The sequence below is a fragment of the Hyperolius riggenbachi genome, chromosome 2 (assembly GCF_040937935.1).
Source record: "Hyperolius riggenbachi isolate aHypRig1 chromosome 2, aHypRig1.pri, whole genome shotgun sequence".
NCBI lineage: Eukaryota > Metazoa > Chordata > Amphibia > Anura > Hyperoliidae > Hyperolius > Hyperolius riggenbachi.
Window position 1 is genome coordinate 131,601,394 of NC_090647.1, and position 17,439 is coordinate 131,618,832.

Consider the following 17,439-nt stretch of genomic DNA (forward strand, 5'->3'; position numbering starts at 1 on the left):
TCTGACAGGATGGAAAATCTAGGTCGATCTGCTTTTGGCAGCAGATCGATGGCCCATAGATTTGCATTGAGTCTAATGGTCCAATAATGCATTTCAATCGACTTCCAATCGATTTCATTCTAAAATCTATTGGAAATCTGTTCCTAGTGTGTGGCACACATCAGTTAGATTCCTGTCAGATTCGACTTGACAGGCATCTGACAGAAATCTATCTGATGGCGAAATCTGCTGCAAATCTATAAGTGTATGGCCACCTTAAAGCTACTTGCACACCAAGATGTTGCGTTAGGAGCTACGTTAAGGTCGCATAACGTGCACCTAACACAACGTCTGGTGCTGCAAGTGAGGACGGTAGAGTGAGCCGCGTCAGGCGGCTCCATTCCTATAATGTCTCCCAGAGTGGCGCTGATTGGCCAGCGGGACCACGTGATGCGGAGCGAGACACTCCGCATCACGTGGTCCCGCCGGCCAATCAGCGGCCGCCAGTGCAGTGAATATTAAGTAGCCATGTGCGCGGCTACTGTAGCTGGCTCTCCCCGCCTCCTCTCCGCCCCCACTGCGCATGTGCAAACAGTCTAACGCGGCTATAGCCGCTCCAACGCCGTAGCATGCTGCACTTTCCGGAGAACGTGCAGCATTACATGTAACGCAACGTGGGCTGTGTGAACAGCCCACTTGTGTTACATTGCTGTGCGTTGGGGGAGCGTTACAGGCACACTAACGTGCGCCTGTAACGTCTTAGTGTGTAAGCAGCCTAAAAGTCACTTATGCTGTCTCTTTCTCTCCTTTGAAGCACATTCTATTGATCTGAATAAGCGGTCTGGTACTGCAAAACATGTTGTCTTTTTGTGTTTGTATCTAATAAAAGTGTTTGAATTACTGCAAACAGTTTTCCATAAGGTAAGATCAACACTTACATTTCTTAAACAGCTTTTAAATATTTAATGTATTTTTGGGCGCCTCTAGCATCACTACTATTCTATAGATGCAATTGTTTATCTAGTCCGTTTTTCACCTCAGGTTTGCTTTAAGCCTGCTAATTACTCGAGTAACACATTTGTTTCTGTAACCGGATATTATTGCGACAAAGTCAACTGCCGTGGCTCTGCATGTGGACGAGAATAGATAGCATTGCAGACTATTTGTCAGTTGTTTGCTGGTTTTTACTTCCTTTCCACGTAACCACAAGGTTTCACACTGGAGTTAATGTCATGCATAGAGTGGGGGAGAGTAGCTTCAAAGCAATATACAACACTTGATTCAAAAATGAGCAGAGAAACAGGTTTATCAACACAGAGGACTTATCAGATGGTACTGCGCACTGTACGAAAGGAGACCCACAGGTAAAACTAGTTTACCTTAGTGCTCTCAAATACACATTAGTGTTAGATTGTACCAGGCTGATCTCTCTCCATCGGCAAGGAAGGTTTTGCACACAATACACAAACTGGAATCCATGTAATTTCAGAAAAAGCTTGCAGGGCTATAATTAGTTGTGTTTTCCTCAGAGGTGACAGCAGAGCAGCTGCTACACCATTAGCAAACACAAAACTGTAATAGGCAGGTAGGAGCGTGATGTTTACAGATTTGTTTGGCTTTTTTTTCGTTTTGTTTCCATCAGATCAGGTGTTTATTTCTCATGGTGTGACTTGTTTGCTTTAAAGCGGACCTGAGCCCAGAACATCCTCTCTGCTCTACATAGCTACACATCAGTATGATAACCTTTAAACAAAAAACATTTCCTTGTTACACCTGAAACTAATCCTTAAATAAATCTGCATTGTTTCTACTTCCTGATTCATGGAAGCAGACATATTGTTAACTTCCTCTGCTTTTAAATGGCCTTAAATGCCATCTCTGCCATAGGCAGCCATGTGACACAAGGGATAGATCAGATTACAACTTGTGATTAGACACTGAGGGGGAATTAACCTGGCTAAACTCTCTAAATACATACAGGGTGTATTTCTTTATGTATTTCTTCAGTCCTGTGCAAGAGTTCAGGTCCATTTCAATATTTAAACAGGAGTACACTGAATTTTTTTTTGTAACATTTCTGTATAAATTTGACTGAGAGCAGAAGGTGCTCAGTGATGCATCAGTCACTAAATTGGTAGTCTTAACGGTTCTGATCATTTGTTTTGATTGCTATAGGCCAGTGTAATACAAGACCTAAATTGACTCAGTCAAGTATTGCAGAGCCACTGTTCTTCATCAGAAATGAGAAAAAACTGAGTTGTTTTTTTTCTTAAGAGAGTCTGAATACTTTAAAAAAAATTACTTGACATTTATGTTAAGCAATATGTGCAGAGCTAAAACACTGCAATCCCGCAGCAGAATGGTGTAATTAAACCCCCCAAATACTGGGGCAAAATGTAAGTCTCCTTCCTGGTAGAGGCAGTGCTTTGGGCAGAAGGTCTGCCTCTGCAGTCAATCTCCGCAGATCTCCGCCTCCTCCAGCCCCTCTGTCTTCTTTCACTGAGAGCGGCGGGGAGAGGTGAAGATTGATGCGACTGGAGGCAGAGCTACAGTGCAAAGCTCTGCCTCCCCCAGGCAGCAAAAGCCATGACCTGGAAAGTTGTGGAATTTTGCTGTGGGATTTGGGAGGTTTGCCGCAGGAATGAGGCATTTTAGCTCTGCACATATTGCTTAACATAAATGTTTAAGGCTTCAGATTCTCTTTCAAGCGGACCTGAACTCAGAACTTCCTCTTTGCTCTAATAGATACGCAACAGCATAATAACCTTTACAGAAAAACATTTCTTTGTTACAGCTGATGCAAATCCTACAATAAATGTGCACTGTTTCTACTTCCTGCTTTCATGGAAGCAGACATATTGTTAACATCCTGTGCTTTCAAATGAGCTTATCTGCCATGGCAGTCATGTAACACAGGGGAGAGATAAAATTACAACTTGTTATTAGACACAATTAGACTTGCTAAACCCACTAAATACACACAGGGTGCATTTATCTGTTTCCTTCTGTCCTGTGCAAGAGTTTAGGCCCACTTAACTACCATTTTCCCAAAATTACAAACCCTCTGCGTACTTCTCTTTCCACTGAATGAAAAACATAAGCGAGATTGCGCTTAATAAATGTTTGTGGGCTGCATTGCAGATTTCATCTCTTTGCAATTTGCAACGTACCATTTTTAAAGCCCACCGAATGTTGGTTCTTCCCATATATTGCTTTACTATGGATAAGCTTTTCGCATGTTTTTGAATAAAAAATGTATGATGCTGTATTATTATAATGGATGAAAAGGCAGATTATTAAGGGCCTAATTATTCCCACTTGGTGCCGCGTCCGTTTTGGAATTGGGTGCAGCATCCGCGCTGAGGCAAAGCCACAGCTGAATCGCTATAGTCATGGATGGCAAAGGGATTCGGATGCGGTCGGGACCGGGTCAGACTATTGCTGGGCACACACTATGCGTCTTTCCGGTCGATCGGGATCGATTCGATTATTTCCGACGTGCTCGATTTGGGTTTCGATCGATTCTGCCGTCGATTTTGCATACTTAACATGCAAATCGACGGCAGGAACGATCGAAACCCAAATCGAGCATGTCGGAAATAATCAAATCGATCCCGATCGACACGCGGATCGAGCGTGAAAACGCATGGTGTGTACCCAGGATATAGCATAACCCTCACTGATAAGTAATTACAGCCATAAAACACTTTTCTGTTAGTAAATGCCTTCTGAGAACAGAAAAGGGATACAAAGGGTCAATAATTCATATATTTGAGTTCTAGCATACTTCAGTGAAGGTATCATTTAGCATAGACAATGAAACAGAAAAAACCTAAAAACTAGATTTAAATATAAAATAAAACTGTGGGATATCTAAAAAAAAAAAAGTCATTTTTAGGAGAAGGCGGATAGATGCAATGTTTTTTTAAATCAGTTAATTTTCACCTCGGATGTCCTTTAAAGTAAACCAGAGACGAAAACTTAAAAAAAAGTCATACATACCTGGGGATTCCTCCAGCCTCCCCTGGTCTGATCGTTCCCTCGGTCCTCCGCCTCCTGGATCTCTGGTACGGGGTCCTGGTAACTTGGCCAGCTGGGGGCGGTGCTGGGTACAATGCATCAACACCCCCTGCACCCGCCGGAGTGTTCATTCAGCTGCGCATCTGCACTCTAGCCAGCGCAGCCGAAGGAGGGGAGTCCAGAAGGAGCCCCAGACACCGCCGCTGGAACTGGAGGGAGGTAAGTGGCACCTACACCTAACTACACCTAACTACGCCTAACTACACAATATCTGGTTAACTATACTGAAGGCACCCACACCTAACTACACTATACCTGGCTAACTATACTGAATGCACCCACACCCAACTACACTATACCTGGCTAACTATACTGAAGACGCCCACACCCAACTACACTATACCTGGCTACCTATACTGAAGACACCCACACCTAACTACACTATACCTGGCTACCTATACTGAAGACACCCACACCTAACTACACTATACCTAGCTAACTATACTGAATGCACCCACACCCAACTACACTATACCTGGCTAACTATACTGAAGACACCCACACCTAACTACACTATACCTGGCTACCTATACTGAAGACACCCACACCTAACTACACTATACCTAGCTAACTATACTGAATGCACCCACACCCAACTACACTATACCTGGCTAACTATACTGAAGACACCCACACCTAACTACACTATACCTAGCTAACTATACTGAATGCACCCACACCCAACTACACTATACCTGGCTAACTATACTGAAGACGCCCACACCTAACTACACTATACCTGGCTAACTATACTGAAGACGCCCACACCTAACTACACTATGCCTGGCTAACTATACTGAAGACACCCACACCTAACTACACTATACCTGGCTACCTATACTGAAGGCTCCTACACCTAACTACACTATACCTGGCTACCTATACTGAAGACGCCCACACCTAACTACACTATACCTGGCTAACTATACTGAAGGCCCCTACACCTAGCTATCTGTACTGAAGGCACCTATATCAAACTATACTATACCTGGCTACCTATACCGAAAGCCGATATACCTATCTACCTATACTGAAGGCACCTATACCTAGCTACCTAAATGCTGGTAGATCTCCTGGACTCGGCAAATTTTAAAGTAGCTCGCAAGCCGAGAAAGTGTGGGCACCCCTTTTTTAAGGATTTAAACGTTAACTTTAGAAAGCTCTCCTTTTCTTTAAAGGGAACCTAAAGTGAGAAGGAATGGATTTTTCCTTTTAAAATACCAGTTGCCTGACTCTCCTGCTGATCCTGTGTCTCTAATACTTTCAGCCACAGCCCCTGAACAAACATGCAGATCAGGTGCTCTGACTGAAGTCAGACTGGATTGGCTGCATGCTTTTTTCAGGTCTGTGATTCAGCCACTACTGCAGCCAAAGAGATCCGCAGCACTGCCAGGCAACTGGTATTGTTTAAAAGGAAACATCCATATCCCTCTCAGTTTAGATTCCCTTTTAAGACAGAAGTGTTAACTTTTGGTTTGCCTCAGGTAAATTGTTTAGTGAATACTCCATGCCTTTTCACTATGGTGATAACACTAGAAACAGCTCAGAAAATGTCTTAAAGACAGGAGATGAGCTTAAGCTGGCCATACACCAGGCCGATTCCCCGCCGATCGGCAGCAGATTCAATCACTGGGATCAAATCTGCTGTCAAATAGTTAACGTTAACGCTAAATTTCGATCTATTTTGTCCCGAAATAGATCGGTCCCGTCGATCGCTCCGTGCGGGAAATTACCGGCGATCGCCCGTGGGTAGGGAGCGCGTCGCTAGCGGCGTTCGAGTGCCCGACGACTGACTCAATACAGCTGCAATACATTACCTGCTCCGCCGGCACGACTCCCCTGGTCTCCGCTGTCGTCTTCTTCTCCGCTCTGGTCTCCGGGTCCGGCAGGCTTCACTTCTTTCTATCCCGGCAGGAAGTTTAAACAGTAGAGGGCGCTCTACTGTTCAAACTTCCCCCAGACAGGAAGAAGTGAAGCCTGCCGGACCCGGAGACCAGACCAGAGCGGAGAAGAAGACAGCGGAGACTGGGGGGAGTCGCACCAGCGGAGCAGGTAATGTATGCCAGAGGGGGGGGGGGGAGCAGCGGCACCACCACCACCACAGATTGTGAACGGTTTCAGGCTGAAATCGATTCACAATCTGTTTGCAGTAAAGGTAGCCATACGATCCCTCTCTGATCAGATTCGATCAGAGAGGGATCTATCTGTTGGTTGAATCTGATGGCCTTTAGTAAATTGAGGCCATTATCTGGAACTCAAAAACACACCCATAACTTAGCTGGGATTAAAAACAGCATGGCTCATTTATTTGTACATGGCATTTTCCAGATGTAAGCATTCAGACAGAGTGCTTTTTATTCCATTTTTAACATTCATTGTCTCCATCATCACAATGTTTGCTTTGTTTCTGTAGGTTACTCTGTCAGGAACAATTGGGACATTTGAGGTGGCTGCAGAAGTAGACAGTGTGACAATAAAAGGAGCAGGTGGAAAACGCATAACGTTATCCAGCCCTCTTCTGGACAACCTGAATCGCCAGCTCCAACTCGTCGCCTATACCAACACCATTTTCCACCCAAACACAGCAGATACTGGTAAGATAACAATAGTATTTCTCTTATTATTCCTGACTTTTCCTCCCTGCTGCCGCTGTAGCACCCTTTCTTATTACCAGTTGTATCTCAAAAGTGCATGCTCTCTCCACTCCACACGCCCTATTTGCGCACGCTCCTGCATGGCTACTTTGAGGTCAGGTGCTTTGAGGAGGCACCAAGTGTCTGAGTACCATGTAGAGTTAAAGATATTCATTACTTTTTCCTTACTTCACACACACTTCAAGAGAAACAGCAGCCAAAATGTATATATTGTACCCATACGTGTGTATAAAATACTATGTAATAAAATCCCTGTGTCTCTGCGACCAACTGTCCCTGTGTCTGTGTGTTCTGCTACTGCTCATGTGCGCAGCACGGACAGCTTTTGGGACAGGAGGACGGCGCTAGGGAGGCGGACGGGTGCGTGCACTGTGGGCAGGTGCGCGCGCATGCGCACTGACTGGCAGCGGTGTAAAAAGACCTAGAGCCCGTTTTTAAACAGGCTTAGGCCAACTAGTTAAAGATATTTTTCTATCTTTGCCTGTCTATATTTATTGTACCTTTATAAAAATAAATAGCTGCTGCCTACTAATAGGGATGAATAAAGAGTGGTCGCTAACTAGGCGGAAACTATGACACTCTTGAACTTTAACTTCGGTGCAGTATAAAACAGGCAGCGAGACTGTTCCCAGCCCTCAAATGGCACCCCGGGACAGCGACCTGATTCCCCCGCATAAACGGGCCTGACCCTTGATCTGGGCATCTGCTCCACTTTTGCATCAGTTTGTGCTCCGGTTTTCCTGGCACAACTTTTGAGAAATCTGTCCCACTTTTAACCTATTGCACTCAGTCACACAACCTCTAATTTGGGAGGGCAGTTTAACCCCCCTGGCGGTATGACTCCCGCGGCTGCGCGGCCGCGGGAGGGTTTTTTTTTTTTTTTTTTTTTTAAGCATGTAGCTAGCCTAGCGCTAGCTACATGCTTTCCCCCCTCCCTGCGGCGTCCCCCCGTATGCCCCGATCGCCATTCTGAACGGGATTTCCTTGAGGGCTTCCCCCGTCGCCATGGCGACGAACGGAGTGACGTCATCGACGTCATGGACTTCGTGACGTTACAGGGAGCCCCGATCCACCCCATAGCGCAGCCTGGCGCCGATTGGCCAGGCTGCGCAAGGGGTATGCGGGGGGGGGGGGGGGGCGTATCCGGGGCGGGTAGCGGCGCATCAGCGGCGGGCGGCGGCGTTCAGACCAAACACGCAGCTAGCAAAGTGCTAGCTGTGTGTTTGAAAAAAAAAATTATGTAAATCGGCCCAGCAGGGCCTGAGCGGCACCCTCCGGCGGCTCACCCCATGTCACACACGGGGCTACCACCAAGGAGGTTAAAGAACAACTATCAAAGAAACTTTTTCTGTAAACCCAACATACCCATAGAGCTTTTAGCCAGAAACACTAAAACGCTTTTCAGAGGTCTCTCAGCACAGTCTGTGTGAAAAGAAAAGGCATGTTTACCAGCTGTTTTGTAACAATTTTGTGTCGGCATAGGGCAGGGGTCTCAAACTCGCGGCCCGCGGGCCATTTGCGGCCCTCGATACAATATTTTGTGGCCCTCGCTGGCAAAAGCTTCCTTATAGTTCGCTTCAGTGCTTCCAAGTAATCCGCCGCATCCCCGCCGCTAAACGAGGGCTGCAGAGCCCCCAAATTGCCTGGGGGCAATTCGCCGGCATTTCCTGGAAGGGGCAGAGCTTTCAGCTTCAGCTCTGCCCCTCCTGACGTCAATCGCCGCATGGATCGCCGCCTTTCCCCGCCTCTCTCTGTGACGGAAGAGTGAGAGGAGCGAGCAGAGGCGGCGATGTGCCGCAATTGTGAACTTCCTTATGCGGCCCAGCCTCATCCTGACTTTGCCTCCTGCGGCCCCCCAGGTAAATCGAGTTTGAGACCACTGGCATAGGGGGAGGCAGAGTTGAACTGTAACCTGGCTGTAAACTGTTTACTTTACACTGCATTGCAGAGAGAGACACACAGATAGAAATACAGCTTCAGCTGATGATTATTTGACACACATTTGAAGTTATATTTCTGCTTTATATCATTCTGAACAGATTCCAGTCACAGTATTGGAGCCAGTGAAGATTGTTTCTGTATGCTGGATGGGCACAGTCCTCCATAGTAATGCCCACAGTCAGAACTGTTCTCTGTAAATGTCATTTTCCTCATATAAAACAAGACAAGATGGGAAAAAAAGCATTTGTATTGGTATTTGGGAGTAATTACTAGAAATATATGTGGCATTTAGAATTTTAGTGAACATTTTATTGTAAGGACCGTAGGCTTACACCCTCCTAGTGATCAGGCCATTTTTTACAAATATGTGCCTGCAGCTTTAATAGCTCGCTGCAGAGCCATACAATTGCTTGTTTTTTTTTTTGTTTTTTGTATTAATTTAGTAGTGTATTTTTTTTTTATTTAATAAATGTATACGTTTTTTTAATTTTTATAATTCCCCTCCCTCTCTCCCTCCCCCCACCAGCCAATTGCAGCGATCAGCTCTCATAGGCACGAGCCTATGAGAGCCGATCGCTCTCTGAACCTCTCCAGGGGACATCCCCTGCAAAACCCCGCCCCAATAAATATCCCACATGTGTATATTACTTGCATCTCTAATTACTTGCATCTCTACATTACGAAATTGTCCAAACACCACACCATTGACGACCACACACCATACAACCTTGCTAAAAATTCGTTCAAGGTTTCCACCACTCCTGATCGAGGATAAAAAAAAAAAAGGAAATCTGATCTAATTTTTACTCTATAAAAAAGCTTTTGATTATTCTGTAGAAACATTCATTTTTATCGAATTGCTGTAAAATCTGATTATTTTATTGGATTGTGTGTGGCCACCTTTTGAAATGCAGGTTTGGACAACTAAGGTGAAAAGTATATGAAGGCTGCCATATTTCCTCTTAAACAATACCAGTTGCCTGGCAGCCTTGCTGATCGATTTGACTGCAGTAGTGTCGGAATACCACCAGAAACAAGCACGCACAATAATGTCAGAAACACCTGATCTACTTCATGCTTGTTCAGGATCTATGGCTAAAAGTATTAGAGGCAAAGGATCAGCAGGACAGCCAGGGAACTGGTATTTCTTAAAAGGAAATGCATATGGCAGCCTCCATATCCCTCTCACTTCAGGTGTCCTTTAAGGTTGACCTTGATGTACATGAGTCTCTCTTACTGTGTGAAACTTTCTAATGAATCAGGACATATAACATAAGCCTGCTGTGTTTATTGTAGTTGTCTGCATTCATGTTTACCGCTCAGGAATTTTGACATTCGATAATGGCAGTAAATGTAAAGTGATGTGTTTTTTATTTTTTATTTTTATGGAATGCAAGTATTAAACATGTGCTCATAGTTAATTCAGAACTTGGCAGTCATTTTGGAAAATGTGATGAAACCATAGAGCCATAGCCGTTCTTGTGCAGTGTTCAGTGTTTTCAGGGAAAAAGTAAGTGGGAGAGGTTGCAAGACAAAACTTAGTTGGATTAGTGCAAGCCAAAAGACTCAGGCAGGTGGGAACACGCATTGATTCCTGACAGGAATCTTAAACTTGCAGGTGGGAACACGCATTGATTCCTGACAGGAATCTTCAAACTTGCAAAACTGGTGTTCCATGTAGGCATAGGTGGTTACCTGTAATTAGTTTGATGTCCATATAATATATGTTCCCTGACACTCTTTATTAGAGTATGTCAAAAGTAATTCTTTACCAGCACCATTATTTTTTTACTGGCACCAGTGTTTACAATGCTGAACATAGCTGCTGGCCACTCGTTTTCATCTTTAAGCAAACCTGATACCGGAATCTGCCTTGAGGTAAACTTTCTGCCTGCTGCAGCTTAGGAGGGAAGCAGGAAATTTGGGCGCATGAGTCAAATGGACAAAAAGGGCACCGCTATTCCCTCCCATAATAAATATCATTTGATGGGCGCCAAACAGGAAAAAACGGTGCCCGGAGATTAATGTTTTCAAACTGCGCTTGTGATGTTTTAGATTTACAAAATGTGCCCGTGACTAATAACGTTTACAAAAATACTAAACATATCTATCGTATTTAACTAAAACGTTATTTAAAATTTCATCCCTTACTGTTTGTAAAACATTATTATTCACATAATAAAGCAATCACTAAGGGGGGTTTTGGGGGTAGGCACCACCAGGGGGGATTTGGGGGTAGGCACCACCAGGGGGAATTTGGGGTTAGGCACCACAAGGGGGGGGGGGGGTCTTGGGGTTAGGCACCACAAGGGGGGTCTTGGGGTTAGGCACCACCAGGGGGGTCTTGGAGTTAGGCACCACCAGGGGAGATTTAGGGTTAGGCACCACCAGGGGGGATTTAGGGTTAGGCACCACTAGGGGGGTCTTAGGATTAGGCACCACTAGGGGGTCTCAGGGTTAGGCACCACCGGGGGGGGGGGGTGTCTTAGGGTTAGGCATCACCGGGGGGGGGGGTGTCTTAGGGTTAGGCACCACCGGGGGGTCATCTTAGGGTTAGGCACCACCAGGGGAGGGTCTAAGGGTTAGGCACCACCAGGGGGAGGTCTAAGGGTTAGGGATAGGTAGAGGGAGGGTTCTGTGTTTTGTGCAATATTTTCAGATTTTATTACATGTAGAAATGATAAAATAATAGCGATTATACATATATTATCGTTTTTTTTTTACAAACTTAATTATAAGTTTCACTTTTAAAACAGGGAAGATCGTTTCCACAATTTGTGATTTCATACACATTATTAAATGTTTTTTAATTTGTAAAACATTATTGTAAACGAAATACAACACAATATTTTTACAAACTCTATTACCCCTTATCGTTTACACCACACGCCTTTTTTTCACCGACGCCCTTTTTGGATGGACACCTCAGTAGAGCTGAGAGCTGTAAACATGGAGGAGGAGCGCTGAGTTCATAAAAGGTGCCCTGTCCTGTCAGTTTTTGACAGTTGGCATCCGTTTTGTATGAGTTTTCTATGGGTTGGTTCACACATAAAAGGTGTACATTTCCGGTCCAGTTCAGTCCTATCAGTTTTCTGTAGGTTGGCTCACATATAAAAGGTGGACAGTTCCAATCCTGTTGGGTACAGTGTTAGCCATCAGTAAAAGCAAGAAGCTTTGATTCAGGATGATACCATTTATTGGTTAACTTAGAGGAAAACCTAAAGTAAGCTTTCGGCTTATAAGCAGTCTTCAGACTTTGTTCCTGCATATTATTATTATTATTACTAGTGACCTTAGTCTGTTTAAAAACGGGCTAGGTCTGTCAGTAATCCACCCTGTGTGCGCACACATGACCGCCCCTTCTGGCCCCGTCCTCCTCCAGGCCATTGGCAGTGTCTCTGCGTCTTGTCCCTGCACGTGCGCAGTGCTAAAAAGCACTAACACTCGGACAGACGCAGTGACACTTGCCTATTATTAAGTAGGATTTATTGTATTTATAAAGTGCCAGCATATTACGCAGCGCTGGATAATAAATAGGCATACATATAATGTAAACAAGGGGTGACAGACAGAGAGAGATACATGCAAACAGAGTATAAGATGCATGATCATGTAATTTAACCTCCCTGGCGTTCTGGTCGAGCCAGGCTCGTCCAGAGACGCCGGAGGTCACTGCTCAGGCCCCGCTGGGCCGATTTGAATATATTTTTTTTTTAAACCTGACCTACCTGATCGCCGCTTATCCACCACTACCCGCCGCGATACAGGTCAATCAGTGCCAGGCAGCGCTGAGGGGTGGATCGGGACCCCCTGTGACGTCACGACGTTCGTCGCCATGGCGACGGGGAAGCCCTCAAGGAAATCCCGTTCAGAACGGGATTTCCGGGACGGGTCTTTGCGCCGGCGGCGATCGGAGGGCAGGGAGGAACGCCGCAGGGAGGGGGGAATCATGTAGCTAGCGCTAGGCTAGCTACATTAGCGCTAGCTACATGATAAAAAAAAATGTGCAAAAAACGTTCCCGCGCCCGTAGGAATCAGAACGCCAGGCAGGTTAACAGAGACTCAACAAAGAAAGTCCAAGTTAGTCAATGGGAGGGATGTCATTGTTGGGGTTGCAAGATCAAGGACGACACACTAAAAGGGTTGTGGGAGGGACCCTGCCAGGCTAGGGAAGGCAAACTTCCCCAGCAGCAAAAAATAAAATAAAAATAAATCGGTTCTGCAGCGCACATATAGCTTTGATATTTATGGCTGCTAAAGGGTTAAATACCTTCATTAAAATGTAAATCAGTTCAGTTTGGACAGCCTGACTCTCAGGCTGGGTTCACATAGGACATAGCGTGAAAGGCTCCTTTTTATGTTAATGTTGTATGCGTTTTTGTGTGATTTTACTGCGTTTTTGGTACCTTTTTTAAAGGGAACCAGAGACGCCAGCAAAAAGTTGTACATACCTGGGGCTTCCTCCAGCCACATACGCACGGATCGCTCCCACGCCGCTGTCCTCCGCTTCCTGTTTCGGCCAGTCGGCGGCAGCACACGGCCAATTGGCCGCATCACAGGGGCTCCTGGCATACCCTTACGCGTGCGTCTGCATACTGCGCAGCCGCACGCGTAAGGATATGGAGGGAGCCCCTGGTCATGCGGTCAATTGTCCGCATCCGCCGGAAGTGACGGGACCCGATACCGACCGATCCAGGAAGCGGAGGATGGCGGCGTGGGAGCAATCCAGGCTTATGGGGCTGGAAGAAGCCCCAGGTATGTATGAAATCTTTTTTTTCTTTTTTTCTGTGGCCGGCGTCTCTGGTTCCCTTTAATGCGTTTGCGGTTCGCATATGCGTTTTGTATGCATTTTCCATGCGTTTTTATATTACCTTTTATGCAAATCACTTGGAAGACAACAGGAAGCGTAAATACAGCAGAAAAAAATGTTTTTGGGGAAAAAACGCATATAAAAATGCATGGAAAACGCACACCATTGCGTTCCCATTGGATTTTATTATGCGCATTTTTGATGCGTTCATGAATATTACAACAAAACCAGTGGTTTTTAAAAACACAGGTTTGAAAATGCATAGAAAACACATATGCTTTTTTTTTGTGTTTTTTCCTGCAGCCCATAGACTTCCATTAGCGGCATTAGCTTCTTTCATTTAAGGAATATTGCAAGGATTAAACACCTAATTCCTTCAGAGGATCTTCCAACCCTAGTTCATGCCTTCGTCACATCAAGGTTAGACTACTGCAACGTCCTCTACACAGGCCTGCATAAGAAAGACTTACGCCGCCTGCAATTAGTACAGAATGCCGCCGCAAGGCTGTTAACGAGCCAACCCCGCCATTGCCACATAACACCAACCCTGAGCTCACTCCACTGGCTACCGATAAAATGGAGAATTCTGCTTAAGATTGCTTTACTGACATTCAAATCCTTGCACAAGCTGGGCCCTGGATACCTGAAGGACTTGATGCAACTGCATCACACCCCCCCACAATCTTAGATCAAAAGGACGTAACACCTTGGTCACCCCCAGAGTCCACCTCAAAACCTTTGGAGACAGAGCCTTTTGTCATGCTGCCCCTACGCTTTGGAACTCCCTGCCACACCCAATCAGGACAGCTCCATCCCTGGAAGCATTTAAGTCTAAACTGAAAACCTACCTCTTCAGTCTGGCAATTATGAACATCTGACTATCTCCTCTGTAAGGCCTGGTGCACACCAAAAACCGCTAGCAGATCCGCAAAATGCTAGCAGATTTTGAAACGCTTTTTCTTATTTTTTTGCAGCGTTTCAGCTAGCATTTTGCGGTTTTGTGAAGCGTTTTTGGTGTACTAAGATTTCATATATTGTTACAGTAAAGCTGTTACTGAACAGCTTCTGTAACAAAAACGCCTGCAAACCCGCTCTGATATAGCGTTTTTCAGAGCGGTTTACGGTTTTCCTATACCTTACATTGGAGGCAGAAACGCCTCCGCAATCCAAAATCTGCAGCAGCCCGGGAGTATGCGTTTCTGCAAAACGCCTCCCGCTCTGGTGTGCACACCCCCATTGAAATACATTAACCAGGCGTATCCGCAGCCGCAAGCGGATCGCAAAATACTGCCGAACCGCTCTGGTGTGCACTAGCCCTAACACAACCCAGTCTGCAACCATGTATTAATCTGAGACACAACTATGCGCTTTGAGTCCTATGGGAGAAAAGCACTTTACAAATGTTATTGTATTGTATTGTTATTGTATTGTAAAAAAGCAGCGTTTTCCGCAACGCTAGAGTTTCTATGTTTGCACCCAGCCTCAAAGTCTCCAAGCAAGAGCTGAGCCCACAGAGTAGTGGCGGCTATGTGACCACTGCTGTTTTCCTTTACTTTTATGTGTTTAGGCGATTTTTTTTTTTACAGCATTTTTATTTCCGGAGTGTGGCTTGTGGGAGTTTTCCAGAAGTCTACGCCAAGAAAAGACTGTGAGGTTCAAACACAGCAATGCGTTTCCTCTTCCTATTTCAGCCCACCCCTGAAGCCTTCACAATTACCTAAACTATAAAAAGCCTTGCCTGATATGAGGTAGACAGCTCCGCCTATCATCTAACCCAGGCAAGTCCATATCAGGACTGTATAATGAACCATCATGCCTATATGGATGTATTTGTGTAGGAGATAGCTGGATAATAAAATACCAGGCATAAGAAGTGTGTGCTATTATTGTTTTACTTTCACTTTTCATTGAATAAGGTGTGCAGATTGCAACCTTGAGACAAGCCATCAGAGATATTACACATAAGTGGAAAACCTTGCCTAGTAAACCAAGGGCCCGTCTCTACAAGCCGGATGCTTTCGGCATCCGGCTTTTCGCATCGCAGACAGCCGCGGGTGTCTTCCGGAAGTCCGGATGCGGCTGCCACTGACTGCTAAGGGGAAATCTGCAGCATGCAAACCATACTTCGCAGTGCGATACAAAAAAAAGTCTAATGGAAACAGGCCCTAAGGGTGCGCACCACTTCCTTGCTTTTATGAGAGCTTACCTACTCAATAGTACATAGTACTCAAATTCTATTCATAGTATTCAAAATCTATTGGTCCTCATGCTACAAGGAAGGGTTCAAATTGGCCATGTGCATATGCACCCTACAGCCTGGTACACACTTTCAGTTGTGACCAATCATTAATTTGACCACGTAGTATGAGGGTCAACAGATATTGAATACTATGAGCCAATTGTGTAGGTAAACTCTCATACTACATGGAAGTGGTAAAATTGGTCAGTATCTGGCCAATCATAAATGAGTGTCAGACACACACACGGAATGTTTACAGTATATCACGCTTTTCTCCTGGTGGACACAAAGCGCCAGAGCTGCATCCACTAGGGTGTGCTCTATAGGCAGTAGCAGTGTTATGGAGTCTTTTTTTAAGGTTTCCTACTGAATAGGTGCTGGTTTACTGATGTAAGTGTGTACCAGGCTTTAGAACTGAAGCAGCTAGAAGTGCCAGAGTTAGGGCTAGTTCACATTGGGTTATTTTTCAGCGATTTGCTGATCGCTGGCGATCAGCAAAATGCTGCTGCTAATGCAAGTCATTGGTCGTGTTCACACTGTAGCGATCGCAATTGATTAGCGATTTGCTGGTGGTGCATGCAGCATTTTTGGAGCGATTTTGGAGCAATTGTATTTCAATGTTATAGAATCACAAAACACAATCACTCACACAAAGGTAGACCAAGAGTCCATTTTAACTTTGAGCCATGGTTCAGGACCACATTATACATTGTTTTGCAAAAGTATTCAGCCCCCTTGAAGTTTTCCACATTTTGTCACATTACTGCCACAAACATGAATCAATTTTATTGGAATTCCACATGAAAGACCAATACAAAGTGGTGTACACGTGAGAAGTGGAACGAAAATCATAAATGATTCCAAAACATTTAAAAAAACAAAACGCAAAGTGGGGTGTACGTCATTATTCTGCTCCCTGAGTCAATACTTTGTAGAACCATATTTTGCTGCAATTACAGCTGCCAGTCTTTTAGGGTATATCTCTACCAGCTTTTCACATCTGAAATCCTTTGCCATTCTTCTTCTTTGCTAAACAGCTCCAGCACAGTCAGATTAGATGGACAGCGTTTGTGAATAGCAGTTTTCAGATCTTGCCACAGATTCTCGATTGGAATTAGATCTGGACTTTGACTGGGCCATTCTAACACATAGATATGTTTTGTTTTTTTTTTAAACCATTCCATTGTTGCCCTGGCTTTGTTTAGGGTCGTTGTCCTGCTGGAAGGTTAACCTCCACCCCAGTCTCAAGTCTTTTGCACACTCCAAGAGGTTTTCTTCCAAGATTTCCCTGTATTTGGCTCCATCCATCTTCCCATCAACTCTGACCAGATTCCCTGTCCCTGCTGAAGAGATGCACCCCCAGAGCATGATGCTGCCACCACCATATTTGACAGTGAGGATGGTGTGTTCAGAGTGATGTGCAGTGTTAGTTTTCTGCCACACATAGCGTTTTGCATTTTGGCCAAAAAGTTCAATTTTGGTCTCATCGGACCAGAGCACCTTCTTCCACATGTTTGCTGTGTCCCCCACATGGCTTGTGGCAAACTGCAAACGGGATTTCTTTAGGTGCGTACACACATGCGACTATAGTCGTTTGAAACAATCCTTCCCCTATCATTTCAAATGACGATCGTTTAAAAAAAGCCTCCAACAATCACTAAGCCAAACAATGGACGAGCTAGATCGTTAAAAACGAAATACCTGCCTTGGCGGATTTTTTTAAACGACGATCGTTT

General features: G+C 45.0%; 1 protein-coding gene across 5 annotated transcripts in view; it reads left to right on the forward strand.

Moving 5' to 3' along the window:
• The window catches only part of B4GALNT1 (beta-1,4-N-acetyl-galactosaminyltransferase 1), a 223,828-nt gene that overhangs the window by 158,041 nt on the left and 48,348 nt on the right, over positions 1 to 17,439 (forward strand). For all 5 annotated transcript variants that reach the window (XM_068267426.1, XM_068267423.1, XM_068267424.1 and 2 more), the window contains exon 6: positions 6,473 to 6,653. In XM_068267426.1, coding sequence (XP_068123527.1) covers positions 6,473 to 6,653 — 181 coding nt within the window. The remainder of the gene's footprint in view (positions 1 to 6,472; positions 6,654 to 17,439) is intronic.